We start from the raw sequence: 21308 nt of genomic DNA, 5'->3' as shown, positions 1-21308 counted from the left end.
CATTGCTGCGACATTGTGAGAACATTTTATCTGAGGTGGGTACCTACTTCATTTGGACACAGACCGCATCCCAGCAGGCAGATTGGGTGAATTACACATTTCTCTCTTTACTAATTAATCTATTGTTACATATCTTGCAGGACCTGCTGAAACACACTCCCAAGGACCACCCTGACTTCCCCCTGCTGCAGGACGCGCTGCGGATATCCCAGACCTTCCTGTCCAGCATCAACGAGGAGATCGACCCCCGCAGGACCGCTGTCACCACGCCCAAGGGAGAGGTATGGGCCACAGGGGGGCCTGGGGTCTGGGGGCCTGGGGCCTGGGGCCTGGGATCTGGGGGTGAGGGCAAGTGTGACCTGCTGGCTACGTGCACCCATGGGTCAATAATCATGCTACTGCCTCATTTTAATAACAGAGCCCACTGCTCCACTCCTAGAGGAATATTCAAACAACCAAAGTGATGTATTTAATGCAAAGGCACAGTGCTGCCATTCAGTCTAGAATAAAACAGGAACTGAAGTCAACAGCAAACAACAAATTGATTTGAATGTGATTTTCATGTATAGGCCAGGCAGTGCATACTGTGGTTTATGTTGTCTATTTGAGGTGTTCCGCCCTTCAGCCAACAGTAGACCCGACAGGAGCTGTTGGGTTTAGCTTTAGTTGGCTGTGATTGGTTGTATTCAGTAAGACTCCATCCAAAGATCTGTTCTGTCAAAAGAACCCTATAGAACATGAGCTCTTCATGTCACACAGCTGAACAAAAGAACAATGCCGGGGTATGAAGGACTGATCCCAGTAGGTTGCATCTTATAGGCGATCCCACACATGCAGATGATCACCATGTTAAAGCTTGTACATCAGCATCATATGTCCTTTGATTTTTACTGGCAATATCTGCCTCATGCTGAGTGGGGAATTAGCCCTTAGAAGAGTAGGTCTTTTAGAAGGCTTTTTAAAAATTCTAAGTCAGGGTTCTAGAACTCCATTGCATTCCGTTACCAGTAGTGATGTGATTGTTACATCAGCATTAGAATGTTCAGTGTGGAACATTCTAATTTGTGACCTCACGCCTCAAACCGTTAAAGCTTGAACCTGGGTGGAGATGGAGCTAGGTTGCAGGGTGGGGGTGGGCGGGTCAGCCGTCAACAGAGGAAGCCAGTTACTGTCCTCCGTTTCCTGTCAGGCTGGCCGCATCATCTGCCACCCGGTCCCTCAGATCCATCCATCAGCAAGGCTCTTCTGTCTGCTTTATTGTGACTGGGCTTTGATCAGGTGTTCTAGCCTCTGCCAGCCGTACACTCTGGGGCCTGTGTTTGATCCCCCCCTCCCTCCTCCCTCCTCCAACCCTCCCCAACCCCCAAGCCCATTCTTCTCTGCCTTCGCTCTGCCTTTCCCCTCGTTAGCTCTCCTCTTTATTCTGGTGTGTTCCGAGCCACTCGCTCTCGTTTCCTAAAATGGAGGCCACAGCCAAAATCTCATCGTGCTTTGCACGCTCCAAACACCAGAGAGGGGGTTGGTCATTTCCATTTCAGTTCCCTCAATTCCACAATCCAGCTGAAAGTACATTCATGGGGACTTTTCATATTAATTAACTGAATGGCAGTTTCTTTCTTAATGAGTGAATTGTATTCAATTTGACCCCAACCTGCTCAGAAGACAGACGAGCTCCAGCATTTTAAACTCATCTTAATTTCACAAAGGAGCCAAATTCACACCTCCTAGACACCAGGCCTGGTTCAATTACGTAACTGTTTTATATTCAAATACTTTTATAAACTTTACTGGGCTTTTCTGTTTAAAAACTCTGTCTTCTAGTCCTCTTCAATCGCTCAATTGCACCAGGCAAACATAAAAAATTATTTGAATCCAAAACACTTATGTAATTTACCCAGGTCTGTAGTAGACATTGTAACTACCTTTGGCACAACTGTGCAGTACTAAGTGTATTATAGATGATATTACCATTGTGCGCTTTCATTGCTTACACCTTCCTGTTGGATACGACTTGGTACATGTATCTGACACATTAATTGGTTTGAAAACATACCAAGTTTCTGCATAAGCAAAAGCCGTGCCTTGTGCTGAATGGGGAACAGGATGTGATGTCGTCACTGATGACGCCCCTTCCTGACAGGCTCGCCAGCTGGTGAAGGATGGCTTCCTGGTGGAGGTGTCCGAGGGCTCCAGGAAGCTCCGCCACGTCTTCCTCTTCACCGACCTGCTCCTCTGTGCCAAGATGAAGAAGACCGCTGTGGGGTAGGTGAACCTTCCGGAAACTTCCCCCACGCCCCTGGCTCTGGTTCAACGGCATTTCAGTTTTCCTGCTACGCCACAGCTGCAAGAAAGCGAATGGGGGCTGAGTGGGGGCAACATTAGCTTGGGCGGTAAGAGTGGCTGTCTGGCAGTTGGAAGGTTGCTGGTTGGATCCCGTTTGAAGCGTCCCTGAGAAAGACGCCTAACCGCCGATTGCTCCCCACGAGCTGATTTGGTACCTTGAATGGCAGCCTCTCGCCATTGGTGTGTGTGAGTTACTGCGTGAATGAGAAGCATCAATTGTAAAGTGATTTAGATAGAAGCACAATGTAAATGCATTTATTTTATTTTTTTTATATATAGTGAAACACTGCAGTGCATCATATGATATGACCTTCAGGGTACTCCGAAGACCATGGATTATATGGGCACTTTTTCCCAAGAAATGTGGTCTTTCCTGTGGAGAAACGGTGTGAAATTCTCACTGTCAGCTTTCACTGAAGACAGTACCCTGTTCATTGTTCATCGCTGCAGGGTACAGTACTTTAAAGCTGGGCTTGAAAGCCTAAAATCCCTCTCAGAAACACAAAAGTGACACTGCATGACAGTGAAAATCACATTCACAAAAACTGACAGGGAGACTATTTGCGAGCTCATCCGCCATCACACACGGGAGATGGTATCTTACGGATTAATATTCATATTCCAACACAAGTCTCCTCACGCAGTAGAAAGGGAACGGCTTTGCATTTTCCAGGAAGCGTGAATATATGCATTGCCTTTGAAACTCAGGGGTCTGGGGATCAGGGAGACTTCTTTTTTATTTATTTATTATTTCCACGGTAATGAGACCTGTGAATGAGCGGGGGTAGCACTGGGGAAATTTAGTAGGGGAATCGTGCCTGTCGCCCCAACGACAGCAATGTCACTGATGTGTTATCTGAAGACCAGGAGGCAGGGCATTCGCATTGAACAAAGCTGGCTGTGTGAATAGAATTTTCATCACTCCCCCCCCCCCCCCCCCCCCCCCACTCTACTTTTTATTTTCTCCTCAAATTCTCGTAGTGACAGTTTAATGTGATAGAGTGCCCTCAATTTCTCTCTGAGACGCCACCAGACACATCCCCCCCCCCGTCCTTATGTGGCTCACAGGAACACTTCAGATTCTTCCGCCTGCAACCTGACTTACCCTTGTGAAGAGTATGTTCTTTGGAATGCTTTTTCAACATTCTAAGCCCGTGTTCCACAGCAATTCTAAACCCGTGCTCCACAACAACTGTCAATTAACATAGTTACCTGTAGTGATTTTGACATCAGCATTCGGTTAAGAGAATTCTAATCACATACTTGCAATCTCACACCTTAAAGGGTTAAAGAAGGATTGGCCACGAGTATGTCGTGGTTTACTGCATGACAGTTTATCCCATTTCCATGGAGCGAATCAGTCTGCCTTCTCCTTCTTTATGCCACCCGCTGCATCTGTGCTGTTGGGCAGGATTGTTTTCTTTGGGGAAAAGAGAAAAAGGAAAGTGGCTGAGGTTCATTTTGCTGTGTTGCCAGAGTATTTTGTGCAGCGTTTCGCATTGATGGGAACAATTAATTTCCACCGTTGAGTCCAATCAAGTTGTCCTGTCTTAAATGAGCCTGCTGCCGACTTCACGCGGAGATTGCATTTGAAGGCTCTCTGCTTTGCAGACATTATTTTTAACCATAAATTGATGTGGTGTAAAACAGTTTTTTTGTGGATTTTTTTTATGCTTATGTAATGCAATGAGTTTGCAAGGTCACTGGGATAAACTAAACTTTTGTGAATAATGGGAAAAAGAGAACTTGCTTAAAATTCATTAATTAGTGTTAAGTGCAAGCAAACGCTTAAACCCATTAATCAGAATTAAGGACAAGCCATCACTTAATTAAATTAATTAATCAATGTTAAGGAGCCCTGATGTAAGACGGTTGAATAGCCAATACATTGTCATGAACAAAAGATGCACAGGGCTAGTTTTAAACATGTCTCCCTAACATTTACCATTTCAACAATAGATTTTTGGAATGTTCCAGAACTTCATTGCTTCCAATTACTAGTAGTGATTTGTGACACCAGTATTAGAATCTTCAGTTAAGAACATTCTAATGACACATTGGTTATCTTTCACCTTAAAGGGTTAAAGAAGTTCCAATGCTCAGAGGTGCCTAAGATGATGAATATTCACTGGTCATATAGAGATGATATACAGTAGACATGTATTGGGAATCACTGTACGTGCACTGCATTGCAGGATAACCCAGACATTGCTGAATCATTTAAACAAACCACCCCAGTAATATCCTGGGCTCTGAGCACATTTTTCTCTGATATGAAGCCACTTATGGCGCCATTTAGGGAACACGGTGGCCAATTTGTTGCCACTGTCACAGAATGGGACAATTGTGCATGGCAGTTTTGCTAGAATTTTCACACTTTCGCCGTTTTACGGTCACGGAAACCCTCGTATGAAATGGAATCCACCCCATGTTGTGACAGGGCGTAGAAGTGCTTAATCTCGAGGCCCTCCTCTCTCCCTACATCCTTACCGCTGTCTGTGAGATTAGATGAGTTTGAGCGATGGGAGGGAAGACCCAGCGAATGTTTTTACACAAAACGTCCTCACAACTTTGCTGCAAGTTAGTGACGATGTTATAAGTAGAAGTTATAACATTGACAAAACATGTGAGAACGTTTTGTTTTCGCTGTAACCCAGCTGGTTAACGGCACGGCAGCGGGAAGGCTCGTTTGTCTCGCCAGAGTAGCTCGGCGCATAAATCACCACATTATTTTCCGACTCACGGTAGCCTAACGGTAGCTTTATCTTTGCTGTCCCCGCCGGATTAACTCCGGTCGGAGTAAGACCTCATTAAAATGTGGAATCCCGTCGATTCCAAACACTGTTGCATTAATACAATTAATGTCTTAAAACCTTAATCCGATTCCGACAGGGCTTTTAAATGATTTTTTAAAAGTGCGCTGTCAGTCATTGCGGATTGTGTCGTCCTGGAGTTGAAGTTGCGCTTGAAAGCCGTCATAATTTCTTCGGCGTGGTTCATTTTCATTAACGCAGACAACATGAATATTTCAGCCATTATAATTATCCGGCTTACATTTATTATAACTTCACTGCGACGACAATAAACGCTTGGTTAATTACCAAGGCTGTCAATAAAAATACGCGCAAATCTGTAGCTAATTGTCAGCTGTTGGTGGTGGTAGCGTCGTATTCGGTCTCCTTCGAGATGGGCTGTAACCAAGACAACACCCATTACTGCAATCAGGAAGCCAGCCTTGCTAGTCGAGTGTGCTGATTCCCGACGGCGGCCGGGGCTGAGACGAGACGCAAATGCTGAGTGTGGGGGTCGGAGACAGGAGTGAGCTTCATTTCACGCGGAGAGGAGAGGATGGGTGTACTCCAGGCAGTGTACAAGCTCAAAACCTCTCTGTGGGAATTGCATTAAAGAAACTCTCCAGCCTTCAGAGAACGAAAGGCAACCAATCACGCGCTGCCTGCCCGGCTCCTTTAGGAAAGTGCAGCCAATAGCGCGTGGCCTTCCCGCTCAAAGGAGCCGTGTCCGACCGTGCGGGTAATTAGCTACTTCATTGCAGCGCGAGCAGCATATTAAAATAGTACTCAAGTTGTTCTTCTCATTAAGTTTCTTCAACAAAACTTTAATCGAAAAATGGAAATCTGAGGAATAACAAATGGCCATAGCTGTGTTCCAAACCTCATACTAGCATACCATTCATATTAGATTTCTGGTTGAATTTCACTGAAATGTAGTACGAGTACTATGTGGTTTTCAACACAGCTTGTCTTTACTGGCAGTGTAGTGTAGTATAGTTTAGTGACATGGGGCTTTGAACCAGCTTTATTGGTCGATTAGTTATATCAGATATGATAACGTTCACTATGTGTTAAAATGGTAACAAATGTACATGCAATGTGGCATTTTAACATCTTAAATATGACCGTATTAAGCCAGAGGGCACTTCTTTCACAAGCAGGTGCAGAAAGCCCAACACATGCTTACATTACTATGCTTTATGTGTCCACAAATCAAATGAATGCGGTTCAAAATGCTGTCCCCAGATTACTGACTAAGACTATAGAGGAGAGCTCATATAACACTCCAATAGCCTACTCTCATTTCTGCACTGGTTACCATTGCTTGTTAAACATTTATTTTGAGGGCTTTTATTGGTTTATAAAGCACAAATTGGCTTATTCAATTCAGCCTGCTTAGTGATGCACATCACTGCGTTGTCCCCAGACTAGGGAGGAAGATTTTAGTTTTTATGGCTCCAACTATGAAACATTAGATAGTTAGATTTTACATTCAAATTTATTTTATTTTCTATATGTGCAAAGCCCTTTGGATATAATTATACAGCATATGTTGATGATAATTGTTATGATTATTGTATTCAATTTTATTTGTATAGTGCTTTTTACAGAGGACTGTCACAAAGACAAAGTAGCAGAAAAGGGCAAACCGCATGCCAGAGCCCCAAAATAGCAAATATGTTTGGTAAAAAAAACTCCCCAGTGGGGAGAAAACCCCTCAAACAGTGGCATGGAAAAAACAAGGTGTAAAGGTTGGATGGATAAAACAAAAATGTACAAAATCTATTACTGCAATTCAGATGGGTTGAACCAGTAACAGTGAAAGCAGACAGGGCTGCAGCAGTGACCTCAGGGCTGCAACAGGGCAGCAGCAGTGACATCAGGGTGGGACAGGGCTGCAGCAGTGACCTCAGGGTGGGACAGGGCAGCAGGAGTGACCTCAGGGTGGGACAGGGCAGCAGGAGTGACCTCAGGGTGGGACAGGGCAGCTGGAGTGACCTCAGGGTGGGACAGGGCAGCTGGAGTGACTTCAGGGTGGGACAGGGCAGCTGGAGTGACCTCCGGGTGGGACAGGGCAGCAGCAGTGATCTTAGGGTGGGACAGGGCAGCTGGAGTGACTTCAGGGTGGGACTGGGCAGCAGGAGTGACCTCAGGGTGGGACAGGGCAGCAGGAGTGACCTCAGGGTGGGACAGGGCAGCTGGAGTGACTTCAGGGTGGGACTGGGCAGCAGGAGTGACCTCAGGGTGGGACAGGGCAGCTGGAGTGACCTCCGGGTGGGACAGGGCAGCAGCAGTGATCTTAGGGTGGGACAGGGCAGCAGGCGTGACCTCAGGGCAGAAGAGGGGCAGGAGTCCCAGGAGAAAAGACACAAAGAAGAAGAAGGTTAAGCACTGTAGAGGTTATACTGGACATATATGATCCATGGTTTGTCTTTAGTTTGTAGAAGATAAAACCTCTGTTTTTAGTTAGATGTATCTGCCATGGCTGTGTAAATGCAGTGTTTGGTTACCCTGGGGTCGAGTGTGGCGACACAGTCGCTGCGTTCAGTCCCGATGTTTGTCCTCGCGGCGGGAGGTCAGAACAGGCAGAGCGTGTGCCAACTTCAGCCCACAAACCAAAAAAATAATGAAAACGGATGCATTCGCCCGCCGCAGCCAAGCGTGAAATGGAGAGCGTGATAAACTGCAGCCGTAGAAACAACCGGAAAGCAAATCCTCCGTCTGAGGGACCGCCTCCTCCAGCAGAAGCGCGGAGAATGAATTATTAACGGAGAGGTAATCACACCGTCACACATTACTGCGCACGGCGCCGCGGTTAGAGGCAGCCTTCGTTTTCGGGAGGCCCCAAACGAGACCGCGCCGCTGTGGTGCTCTTATCGCGGCCGAGTGCAGGCTGGGACGCCCTGTGCGAAGTCCCCTTCCCCCGTGCGGGCTGGGAGGGGAGAGCGTCGGGGGGACGTTCAGCGGGAGGTAAAGCCAAAAGAAAAAGATTGAACCCCATTCGTATTCATAGACTGTTTTCCTCCAGCTGTCTCTAGATAATAAGCCCCCCCAGTCTCTCTTTTCTTTTTTTCTCTCTCCTCTCTCTTGCTCGCTCTCTATCTCTCTGTGTCCTTCTCTCTCCTATTCTCTCCCTCTCTCTCTCTCCCTCTTGCTTTCTTTCTCTGGCCCTCTTGCGCTCCCTCTCTCCCTCTCTTTCTCTCTCTCCCTCTCTCCCCCTCTCTCTCCCTCTCTGCCTCTCTTTCTCTCTCTCTCCCTCCTCTCTCTCCCTCTCTGCTTCTCTCCCTCTCTCTCCCCTTCTCTCCCCCCCCTCTCTCTCTCTCTCTCTCTCTCTCTCTCCCCTGAACACTGCGCCCTTTGATCACATTATCATTCTCATCAGCTCGGGGTAAATTCCGGTTTTATTTCCTCTAACAGACAGTAAAGCAGGTTATTATAATGTTCAGACCCAGGGAGAAGGGGACTATCGAAGCTGATCATAAAGACTGTATAATGAGAGCCATGGAATATTAAAGGCCTGTGTGGCAGTGTGGTAGGATTTGGCGTTTTCCACTCGGAGTATGTGTGAGTGTGTGAGTGTGTGAGTGTGTGAGTGTGTGAGTGTGTGAGTGTGTGAGTGTGTGAGTGTGTGAGTGTGTGAGTGTGTGAGTGTGTGTGTGTGTGACCGTTGAAATGCATTGTGATTCCCTAGGCCTTTCTATGGGTTTTCTATAGAGCGCCATAATGGGTTAAAACAGATGTCCACAATGGGTGCCCTTCAGATGAATAAATGGAGCTGGGTTTGCCTGCATATATAATATCTGTTGAGGGTTTACGGGCCTATGAGTGACACAGTGCTGTAAAGAGTCCGGTCTCTGACAGCCTCCTACACGACAGGCTCCCAGCTAGGTCGAGATAAATCCCAGATAGCCCTAATTAAGTCTCTCAGTTCGTTAAAGAACCTGTCTGGGTGCTGGTGAATTCGGAAACAGTTCCCTCCTCTCCCTGAATGTCAGAAAACGCCGCTCTGCGAAAATCACCATGAGTCATAAAAGGTTTAAACAGCCTTTCAGCGCGAAGATGTGGTGAGGCATATAAAACAGAACACCTGCCACCTGTATTCCAGTGAGACATGCTCTAAAAAAAGCCAGGGTTTCCTTCTCAAAGCTTTCCTTGGCGAACAAGGAGGATCTCCCCCTCTCTTGTGTTTTTCCCCCACCAGAATTTGTCACAAAATCGATACTCGCAGTCCATTTTGGGCACCGTTTTGCCCCTCCAAATCACTGTGGCAGGTTTCTGTTTCTTCTCATAAAAGAGCTAAGTGTTGAGCCTGTATTTTATTCCTATCTTGGGGGTGAGCCACTAGTTGGCCGGCGGTGTTCTTCGCTAATGCGATTCAAGAGTAACCTGAAAACGGCCAAGGCTTGTAATGGTTATTTATACTCTTGGCTTGCGTTCCTTATTGTTGTGGACCAGAGCGTGCGGATTCTTCATTGTCTAAGATGGAGCCCGCTCCTTGTGGTGCAGCGTTTTACACACCGATGCAGGGTATTTCCCTTGTGTGGAGGTGCTGTGGTCAGATCCTATTGCCGGAGAACTTCCATACATCACTGTAGGTCTTCATTTCAACCATAATTTGGCCCACCTAATTCTACTCATTAGCAACTCAGTGAGACTCTCAACCCTGCAAGAACAAAAAGAATAAGCCAATCTCAACAAGAATTGTAGTCTTATATTTAGAATTTTATTATATATATATTTTTTTTTTACTTTCTTGCTTCTTGACTAAAATATCGCCAGTGAGGTCAGACTCATTTTAAGATTTGCCAACGGGCAACGAGAATTGTACTTGTGAAGCTTAAAAAAAGATCAAATATTGTACTTCTAAAAAGCCTCATTCCAAGACATTTGTTAAGGCAGATTTTTTTGCAGTGTAGCTGTTGAATGAGGTGTGCTTTGTTAGGGCTGGATTGAAAACCTACAAGATGGTGGATCTCCAGGAAGCCTGGAGAACCGCTGCTCTACATCATAAAAATGAGATTAGCTTTTTAGTGAATGTAATTCTGGTAATTCTGTTTTGATGAATCGTACTGTTGGTCTCCTCTTCCCCTTTGGTGGACCTTTGCATGAAGCAGTTAGTGTTCCCCAATGACAGCATTTTGCAGTGTCATTGAATGAGCTGCCCCAGGATCCAACTGTAAATACAATAATATATTTCAGAGTATCTTCTCTCATATGACTGAATGTTGTTGACCTCAGAACTATTGAGCTAAACGCACTGCCTTTATCATGCTTGTTTGTAAATTAACAGGCAACAAATCGCTTTGTGCAGCTGCTGGATCTTAATGGTGTTTTTTACGCATTATGATTCTAAAAACGCATCTAAAAAAGCGCATCAAAAGATGCTCATTATACGCAGATCTGGCTTACGCCTCAGGAAGTGAAATATTTAATGACTTTGTTCACTTTCAACGATGCGTGAGCAAAAGCATTTTACCTAGCCTGGGGTAAGTATAGTCCATGCTGGGTGTGGTGTTTTAATCAGCCAAACAGGCTCGCACCCCATGCATTGTTCTGGGCTGTGGGCCAACTATGTGGTGGGTTGTTTTTTTTGGGAAAACGCCTCCAGCTTGTCTCTGGTGCTGTGGACGTGTAGTGAAGATTGGCCACAGAAAACCGTATGAAAACCGTTCCAGGCTTGTCTGTCACTGTCTGATGAGAGGACTGACCCTGCTGTTAGGCTTGTCACTAGAAGGCCACCCAAGAAGGGACTAAACGCCAGGGGCCGAGGAATCATATTGGCCATAATGTTCCCTTGGGTTGACATGGTAGGATTAACATGGCACATGTTGTTAACAGGGAACGGACTTCCATCCTTTCTTGGGTGGCCATCTAGTGACAACCTACTGTTAAGACCTGTCTACACCAAGACGGATAACTATAACTATAAGGATAACGATGTTAGCAACCGTAACGTTCTGTAAATAGTCTTTTGGCTATGTCATCTGCCATTTTGAACGTGATGCCCTGTAAATTCGGTTGGACTGAGATTGGCTGTTAGTGTTTTATCATTCATGCAGCTGAAAAAGTGATACCAACAATATCTTTCATGACTGTGGTCATTATACTTGTGTAGACGCCACTTCAGTTAGAAAGATTTTTTAAACAATATATTTATAGTTACCCTTCTTGGTGTGGACAGGGCTCCTGTTTGTTCTTCAGACCCCACACCCCCTAACTGCCATGTCCTTGCCTCTCCAGGAAGCACCAGCAGTACGACTGCAAGTGGTACATCCCGCTGGCCGACCTGACCTTCCAGACGCTGGACGACTCCGACTCCTGCCCCCACGTGCAGACCATGCCCGAGCACGAGATCGAGGAGATGAAGACCAAGATCTCCGCCATCAAGAGCGAGATCCAGAAGGAGAAGGTACGCCTCCCCGTTCCCCCTACCTCCACCCCAACCCCCCCAGACATCGAGGGTGAAAGGCCCCTGCTTGTACATCCCATTGGTCAGTAGTTAGGCTCTGCACCTGGCCTGTCATGGAAGGTATGAAGCACCTTTAGCTGTACCTCCATGAGGTCACTTTCGGGCAGCAGCAGTTCCAGTAAAAAGCTCTGGAGGAAGTGGTGGCGCCCACTGTTCCCCTGCTAAAATCTGCTATGCTGGGACTGGGTCCAGGTCCCCTGTGACTACCAAGAACTTCCTGGGGGCACGCCCTGTCTGGCTGGTACATAGCATGCTGGGATGCCTGGACCTCGCCAGGCTCCAGTAAGAAGGGTGTTTTATTTTTTTCTTCTTCTTCTTTCTTATTGTACATTAAAATCTCCGCCATTAGCGCTGGGTCTCCTGTCTCCAGTGTGCTGCTGCTGGTGTTGTTGGAAGTTTCCCCTGGGAGTATCCCTGATACGGAGTTTATTTGGAGTGCAAGTTGTACTCCGGAAAACAACGGAAGCTTCCACGCTGATTAAGGCTCTTGAGGGCGACAAACTGATAGCCGTTCACTCCAGAGGTGACCTTATAAACAGCGTCGCGATTGGCCGGTTGTTTGGCAGCCAGGAAGAACTAATCCCTGCCTTGCCACCAGTTCTCTCCCCTTATTCCCTCTCATCTTTTCAATTAAAACGGACAAAAGCGGGACCAGAAAGGCCCTGGCGACCTGCAGTGAACTCCAGAGCGTCCCGAAGACGGCGCGGCTGAGGGCGGGGAGATGGAGGGGGGAGGAGGCGGCCGCGGTCCCTTAACGCTGCCCCCCCTCCGCGCAATCTGTCTGAAAATTAGATTTCTAATTTTCCTAAATGAGCCAATGGCGGTCATTAACGCTCGGGGTGGGGGGTGGGGGGGCAGGGCAGGCCCAGACTGGCATTGTGGGAACAGCGGGTGCGTGTCCCAATCAGCGGAGGCGAAGCGCTGATTAAAATGACAATCGCTCTCACGCTGTTTCCAGGCGGGGCTCGAAGCCGTCTTTAATTCAGCCGCAGAAATATTACAGCTAAATCGGTTTCGGCCTCCCGCCAGCTCCGAATGCTTTTCTCGGGAACGTTTTTTTTTAAAAACGGTTTTTCCCCTCTTTATCTTGGCGCCATTTACTCGTGAAGGAAGTGAGCGCTGTATTTAGAATGTGGGATGAAAATATTCCTCACATTAACAGGTTTAACAGCCCTGTCTGCAGCACTAGCGACCTTAAATGACACCGCAGTACCTCCACCGTGGCGAGGGTAGTGCACCGCTGCAGGCTAAAATTAGTGCCGCTGATTTGTTTTTGATTCATTGGACGCCGATGACGGTTATCTGAGGACATAATGAGTTTACCTCATAAATGTCATTTAACACAATTTTAACATGACTGATTTTTTTCTTGTTCTTCATAAGGGTTTTTTGCTTTGGCCTTTAATAGAAAGTATAAGGTTTTTGCTAAGGGTAGTTAAATTAGCCTTTTTGAATCAAATTATACTTCACCAAACAATGAATCTACATTATTTTTTGTCAGTGTGGGTTATATTAGATTCACACCCGTTCTTAATAAACTGCTGGCCCTGGGCTGTTTAAATAACTTAGATGGGTGGTGGGCGAATGTGTTCCCCTGTCATTTAATAACTGTTCCCTTCAATAAAGATATTCAATGAAAACCAAAATGGAAAGATGAAAGGGCACTTTCGTTTTTCACTTCACAATTTTGTTTTGAGAGGATGTACAATAGAAATTCATGGTTAGATTATAGAAGTTACTGTCTGTGGTTTTAAAATTGGATTGAGAACATAATGAATATATAATGAACTGTGTGTATACCCGTTGGCATATTTCTATCAAGCACACTGCGCATCTATCTTTAAAATTTAATGAGTTCTTAATCAACGGATGTGCCCAAAAAAATCAAACCTGAGGTTTTATTTGTCAAGACGAAAATCTCCTCTCTGTTAGTCCCTCCTCGGTTAGTAGTGCTGTGGTTTTAAATGACAGGTTTGACTACCGTGCCTTGATGTGACTGGAAAATGAAAGCTGCATTTTCCTCTATTGGTTTCCCACTGCTCTCTGCCTTGAATACTGTCTGGCCAAACATGGTTTTACTGAGTTTAACTTCCCCCTGAGGAGGGCTGCAGCCGGCGCTTTGTGTTTATGACTTGTGGAAACACTGTTTACAAGCAACTGTCCAGCTAGCACAAAATGTCCTCACAATGTCAGTGGAGTGTCTTGTGAATGTTCTAACATTGCCGCTACGTGGCAGCAACGTTGTGAGAACATTTTGTTAGGGCGACGCTGGCTCTGGAGGTAAGAGCGGTTGTCTGGCAGTCGGGGGGTTCCTGGTTTGATTCCCCACCCTGGGCGTGTCTGAGTGTCCCTGAGCAAGACCCCTAACTCCCAATTGCTACCAATATGCGGATTGGTGCCTTGCATTGCAGCTTTTTGTCATTGGTGTGTTTGAATATCTGTGTGTCTGTCTTTCTTTCTTACTCCATCTTTCATGTTGTGCCTACAGAAGGCTGTTAAGGGGCAAAGTCGAGCGTTGGACCGTTTGAGGAAGAAGATGAACGAACAGGAGTCCTGTCTGCTGTTACACTCCCCCACCATTCCCTTCCGCATCCACAACAAACACGGCAAGGTACTGACAGCAGTTACCCGCTTACGACCATACGCGCAAGCACCTCCATCTTGTTTTACTGACATGTCTTACTCTGTCCACCAGAGGGAGCCACTGCTCTTTTGAATTGAAGTCTCAGTGCTTATACACTTTGATGTTTCAGAAGTTGCGTCCTAATACTCAAAACAATGTATCCTCCTTTCCTCCACTCGTCTCCTTCTATCTGGAATTATGGAGGGAGGAGACGAGTGGAGGAAAGGAGGATGCGTTATCGAGTATTGTGACATACCCAGAAGTGTAAACAAAGCTGCTTATAGCATTCTGTTCACCAGAGGGAGCCGCTTTTATTTTGAATTGAAGTTTCGCAGTGTTTAACATTTCAGGAGTGTCAGCTAAACTAAGCTAAGCAAGCCATAAGCCCTGTCCCTAAAGGCTACTTGTCTTTGTTCTCCGCAGAGCTATCTGTTCCTGCTGTCCTCAGACTATGAGCGGTCAGAGTGGAGGGAAGCCATTCAGAAACTTCAGAAGAAAGGTAGGGGTCTGTGTGCACACAACCTCAATGCAGGGGCCTACCAGCCAAGGACCGACCAATGTCCTACACACCCCATGTGAAATAATATACATTCAGTGAGCACTTTATTAGGTAGACCTGGACTCCCGCTTGTTAATGCAAATATTTAATCAGCCAATCATGTGGCAGCAATGAAATGCATAAAAGCATTTAGACCAAATGTCAGAATGGGCAAGAAATGTGATCTAAGTGACTCTGACCTTGAAATTGTTGATTGTTGGTGCGAGACTGCTGGATTTTCTTCGCACAACTGTCTCTAGAGTCAAAAATTCCTCAGAAATTGTACAAAAACAAAAAACATCCAGTAAAGGGCCAGACTGGTCAAAGCTGACAGGAAGGTGACAGTAACGCAAATAACCACACATACAACAGTGGTATGCAGAAGAGGATCTCTCAAAACAACACGTCAAACCTCTAAGTGGATTGGCTACAGCAGAAGAAGACCAATAAGTCAAAAAATTATAATAAAGTCTAATAAATAGCTAATATTAATACCTAATACACCTCACTGAGTGTATACTAAACACTTTCATTTTCCTTCAAGTATTCCTAAATATAGAATTGTGAACAGCAGGTATACTTCAGCAGACTGCTTTTTCACATGGGACATACAAATGAGATTTCAAAGCACGTTTTGAGGGCCCTGAGGGGATTGGATAAATCAGACACCTGGCAGCTACCTAGAAATGAAGTGTTTGCACTGATATCTGATGGTTCTTTTGTAAGTGGAAATTTATCTGCTGTGGGGATTTGCATTGCATACGCTCTGTGTTCATGCTCTCGACTGGCTGATAAGGAGCACTGCATTCAGGCATATCTTTGGTGAAGGTACCCCGTGTAAAGGATAAAGTTTGATTGGTGTGGTAATGAGTCCCAGCCAGTGATGGCTTCATGTTGGCTTGTGATTGTGTCCGCAGATCTTCAGGCGTGTGTGCTGAGTTCTGTGGAGCTCCAGGTGTTGACCGGGTCCTGCTTCAAGCTCAGAACCGTCCACAACATCCCCGTGACCAGTAACAAAGACGGTAAGTACCGACCGGGCGGCCAATACCGGGAGCTTCTTTTCTGAAGCTCATTTACTGTTCGTACTGAGAGATGGCGTTAACTAGTGCCTCTGCGGTTGGCTCCAGTGTAGGCCATTCAGACCAGTTTTCAGTGTAAAGTCAATGGTACAATTGCGGTCAAAATACCAAGTCAATAAGTTTGTCCCACAAACAAAATGTAGTTGCAATCTGTTTTTTCTTCATATAATGCCTCCCCATGTGCCGACTTTCTTTAAGTTATTTTGTAATTAGGACAATGCAGCAATACTTTGTGGACGAATCAGAGACAGCTATGTCACACACTCTCACTCTTATGGAGGAGCCGCTCTGCCTCTCCACTGCACAGTCTCTGGCTCCAAATTTTGCAACATGGCGGCGCTGGTAAACTTGACTTCCTGGTCTTCAAAACGCTTTTCACAAGCCCATGGACAGTCAGTGTGTGACATAACCGGCACCCGGTCCATATTTTTATACTGTCTATGGTACTGACACATTGAGCGACAGTGCTTTGTGAAACCACTAGGGGGAGGTAGGATCTTAGACACAGCTGACTTTGGCAAAGCAACAAGACGGAAGCAACATTTTCTTGCTTTAATGTTTAAAGAATTATTGCAATATTTGTACTATTGCTCATATATTTATTTCCTTTATTTTACTCTTGTTTACCTAAGAATGTCAGCTGAGAACCTGGTTCCTTATTTCAGTGACGGGCAGTTGAAAGGAGGAAGGGAATGTTAGGGAACTGTAGGGTGAATGATTAAGTAGCCAGATGTACAAGGCCAGTTTAGAAATGTGACACCGGGGTTAATACCGCAAGGTTAGCGGTTAATGCCACAAGTATTCCAGTAAGTTCTATGGGATGTTGACTGACCGTGCTGAGTTCACTGTACCACCCAAAGTGCTGTGGCACACTACCCTGCTATTATATTGGGACATTGGGGTTCAGCAAGAAATGCGCCCCCTACTGGTTCATACCCCATACATTTGTAACATCCTGGTTTTACCAGGTGTCACATTTAGATATTAACCAATCCCAGCCTCACTTTGGTGTGAATTGCCACGGAGTGGTATGGTGTTTGACTTAATAAACTGTCCAAAATGATTAGCTTTAATAGCAAAATGATTGAATATGTTAATAATGTTTTCTGCACTACTAAGAAGTGATATGTGACAAAAAAACACACATTTTGGAACTGAAACATGAACTTATGAATGCGCCTTTTGCCAGTGAAAATGCTTCCAGAAGAATCCATGCTGCAATCTGGTTCTAATATGCGGGGGAACTTTGTGCCCACATATTCTTGCTGCTTTGTGGGGACGCAGAACGGTTTCGCTGTTCCGTTGTTGCATACTCAATTTTTGGTTGTTTTGATTTTTGTGACATAAAGCCATCTGGATTTCCACTGCGCTCGTACAGAATAAACAAGCGGATAAAAACGCAGGAAATTCCAGAGCAGCCACAGAATATCCAGCATTATGGAATAAGCTCCTACAGGTGCCCCTGCTCTATCGTGATCTGCGTTTCAGTGTGTCTTGTTTAGTTCTGGTGGTTTAATAAACTACCCCCCCCCCCCCCCCCCCATAGGACCTATGGAGGGGGTTTAAATGAATCGCTGTTTTCCATCTTGCATGCAGGGAAAGGGAGAGTGACAGATCTTGCTGCCTTTTTGCGGTGACTCGTTTTAACCATTTAAGGTGTAACATCACAAATATGTAATGTTCTCATCTGAACATTCTAATTCTGACGTCACAATCACTACTAGTAATTGGTTCTAGACCGCACAAAACACTAGAACACAGACAGAATTCTGGAATTTTCAGAAAACATTCCCAAGGGTTCATGGAGTACCGAACCTTCTCTTTGTGGAGCAATGCTTTTTTGACATCATATGTACAAATGCAGTTATTTCTGTTATATGGGCCGTATACAGTATAGTTCTGCCTGCATTGCTTTGCAGGATCAAGAACAAAGTGTTTTTTAAGGTTTCCTTTTGAATTCCTTTTGGTGGCAGTTCAGGCAATTTTGCATTTGCATCAGATAATTCTGAAGCCCTGACATAAAGCAGCAGGTACAGGTTTAGACTCCTTTTACTCTGCCGGTGTGTGCATTTTGCTTAACTGGGTCTGAAAGCTCCTCCACCTAGTTTCTACCCTGAGACCATATTTCACTCTCTTCCCCCTGCACTCCCTTTCCCTTGGCCTTGAGGTAACCACAGGGGGGATGAAATAGAGACCAGCTGTCGGAGGAATGCCACCCCCTCTACCGACATCTAAAACCCCCCACAGTTCCCATACCTGTCATTGCCTCAACCCTTTAAAGAGTAGGGTTTTTCGAATGTTTTTTTCAGTGTTCTAGAACTCTGTTGCTTTCAATTACCGGTAGCGAATGTGACATCAGCATTAGAATGTTCAGTTAAGAATATTCTACTCAAATGTTTGTGATGTCACACCTTAAATGTTTAGGCCTCTCTTGGGCTCATCGAGGTCAGTGGGGGTCCTTTTGTGACCTAAGTGGCTGCATTAATGGGGTCCCACTTTGAGCTCTGTTTGATTGAACACACTCCGGCTGTTATTGTTTTACACTCCTGGTGTTGACATTTCCAACGAGCTCTCCTTCGCTCCACTGATGAACACCGGCCTGAGAAATCCCCCCCTCCCCCAGCCCCCCTTCCCAAATGTCCGGTCCGTCTCATACCTCCCGCACGGGCGCTCTTGGTTCTTATCCCTGGTCACGCTCCCTGCTTATCCCCCCGGATTAAAACCCACCTCCATGCAGCTGGGCGCGGGTCGGGTGGGCTAACACGACCTGGAAACAATTCTGCTCCGGTTACAGGTCTTTGACCCCCACCGCTCTTTGGGCTTATTTAGCAGGAAGAGCCTAATCCAAGGTGGCTTTTCTACACTGTCCAGCAGGGCTGTCTGACATGAGGTAGGGTAAACACCTCAGTGTTCGGGGGCTGGGGGGGTGGGCAGGGCGGCCCACCCAGGTGCAGCATCTCTGAGCTGGGATGCACATCGCCTGTCGGAGAGAGTCCCAGGACGTTATGAATGCAGAGGGGAAACGTTTACCCAAACTGATTACACAGCTGCACACGTATTCACCGCTAGGCTAACTGCGACAATGCAGCTGCCACGGAGATATCAGTGTAACCGAGGAAACTCGACCACAGGCGTAAGTTCAGTTAGAGCAGTGGTCCTCAATCCTGGTCCTGGAGAGCCGCAGGGTGTGCTGGTTTTTCTTTTCACCTTAATATCAGCAACCAAGTTCAGACCCAAGAAACCAGGTGAGGTGAGTTAACTGTGTAATTAACTGCTTCAACTGATCTATTAAGTGCTGAGCAACAACGAAAGCCAGCACACCATGCAACTCTCCAGGACCATGAGCGAGGACCACTGTGATGGAGGTTGGTCGTAGGGTGGGAGGGGCTCTCTGAATTAATTACACCAGCAAAAAAAGAGTACTGGAGTGAAAGTTTAGGCCTGATATTTATTACTGACTCTGGGGAGATTGCAGGAGGGCAGGCCACCCACATGGGGGGGGGGAATTAGTCCCGCTTTAGTCTAAAAGGACCTCACACAGCTCCCACTCTCCCCGCTCGGCCAATCAGAAGGGCCCTGCCTTCCGACAGCCGTGATGACAGAACACACATTGATAGCTACTAAAAGGCAAGTCGCAGTGTCCCTCCCGGGATTTAGAGAAGCACACGTTGTGCAGGTTCTCCAGGAACTGGTCTCCCATTGGCTGGGACCAGCACTAGGTGACAGCTTAACCGTTCCTCTCCTGGTTGGTCACACTGAGAGGTGAACTCTCTCTGAAATCACTGAAGAGTCTCCTCTTCTGCTAACAGCGGTGTGACTGTAGTCTATGCAACTAATGCAGAATGTTCTCTCAGTGTTCCTGGAATGTTTTGTCAATGTTATAACATTGCTATTACTTGCAGCAACATTGAGGAAACGTTTTGTGTTAGCTCATCCAGCTCACACCTGCGGTTCCATCCTTGGCAAGCGCAGTAGTGAGTAGCACAGTCACTGTGCTGCTAAACAGGGGCCTGAGTTCTAAATGGGCTCAGTCGGGACATTTTAACTCTTTGAAGAGTTGGTTAATTTGGAACGCTTTTTCAAAATTCAAAGTTAATGTTATTGAACTCTTCAGTTGCTCTCGGTTACCAGTAGCCATTCTGACCTCATCATTAGAATGTTCTGTTAAGAATATTCTAATCAAATATGCGATTAGAATGTTCTTAACTGAACATTCTAATGCTGATGTCATAATCGCTACTGGCAATTGAAAGTGAAGGAGTTCTAGACAGCTAGTCAAAGGGTTAAGTTGCGATGATGTAACTGAATGGAGGCTGCGGGTGTCTGCTGCAGTCGTAGTCCACTCCATTTATTATGTTGTTTGTAGTGTATTCTCTCACTTCCTGTTCCTGCACATGGAGGTGGGTGGGTGGGTGGGTGGGTGGGGGGGGGGGTTGATTACTGACACTAGAAATTAGAAATGGGGAAATTTTGTCTCTGTCTCTCTCCATGTACTCTTTGTTTGGTCAGCACTGAGAACAGAAAACATCAATATGAGCTCTTGTGCAGACAGTTGTTCCTCACTGGTGATGGTTGTTAAGAGCTGTTTTTCTTGCTTCTCTGTGTTTCAGATGAAGAAATCCCAGGGCTCTATGGCTTCCTCCATGTGATCGTCCGCTCAGCCAAGGGCTTCAAAGAGTCAGCCAGTGAGTGGATCTGCTCTGTTCGCTGTTCAGAGCGCTTTCAGGCACCACAAAACTGATGTGAAGGAAACGTGTGTGTGTGTGCTGTGGAGGTGTGTGCGTGTCAGTGTGTGTATATGTCTCCATGGTTTGTGCGTATATGTGTGTTTCTGCGTGTGTGCTTGTGTGCGCCTGTGTGTGTGCATGTGTGTGTCTGTGGTTTGTATGTGTGTACGTGTGTCTACTAATATGTGTGAATGTGTGTCTACTTATGTGTGTGTGTGTGAGTGTGAGTGTGTGTGTGTGTGTTGTTTCTCCTCCTCAGTAATGTGAGGTTTCTGTGGTAAGCACTGTGCCGTCTGCCTGTAATTCAGTGACTGTGAAAGCCCAGAGGAGAAAGGGCTCAGGTTTCTCCATCAGAGATATTACCTCCCCTACACCCAGGCCATACAACCCCCATCCCACCCCCCTTAGCTGGCCCTGGCTCTGATAAACAAACATCCATAACGTTTTCCTGCCGGTGTTTCGCATGCCCATAACCGAATTCCTGCGGGTCCTTTCAACCCCCGAGACTCTGAGGTCAGCCCGTTCATACAAGAATCGAGCGGGCATTCTACACGGGCGCCCTAGGGATGGACAGGAGGGCGGACGGAGGGGGTTACATCACTCCACAGTGCAGGTGTAGCGTGAGCTGTTATTGGAAACCCCTTCCCCCTTTATGATTTCCGTGGCTCCCATTGTGTCAAAGGAAGTGATGTCGTGTTAAATTAATCACGGAGGAAAACGGACGCAGAGGTCGCATG

The 21308-nt window shown here is 46.2% G+C and overlaps 1 protein-coding gene across 3 annotated transcripts in view; it reads left to right on the top strand.

Moving 5' to 3' along the window:
* Nucleotides 1-21308, top strand: part of abr (ABR activator of RhoGEF and GTPase) — a 187923-nt gene that overhangs the window by 106980 nt on the left and 59635 nt on the right. For all 3 annotated transcript variants that reach the window (XM_061250409.1, XM_061250411.1, XM_061250412.1), the window contains 7 exons: nucleotides 141-281; nucleotides 2141-2262; nucleotides 11376-11544; nucleotides 14093-14215; nucleotides 14651-14726; nucleotides 15683-15787; nucleotides 20455-20529. In XM_061250409.1, coding sequence (XP_061106393.1) covers nucleotides 141-281; nucleotides 2141-2262; nucleotides 11376-11544; nucleotides 14093-14215; nucleotides 14651-14726; nucleotides 15683-15787; nucleotides 20455-20529 — 811 coding nt within the window. The remainder of the gene's footprint in view (nucleotides 1-140; nucleotides 282-2140; nucleotides 2263-11375; nucleotides 11545-14092; nucleotides 14216-14650; nucleotides 14727-15682; nucleotides 15788-20454; nucleotides 20530-21308) is intronic.

This window comes from Conger conger, chromosome 7, assembly GCF_963514075.1.
Source record: "Conger conger chromosome 7, fConCon1.1, whole genome shotgun sequence".
In the NCBI taxonomy this organism is placed as follows: Eukaryota; Metazoa; Chordata; class Actinopteri; order Anguilliformes; family Congridae; genus Conger; species Conger conger.
This window is presented reverse-complemented; position numbering and strand designations above follow the sequence as displayed.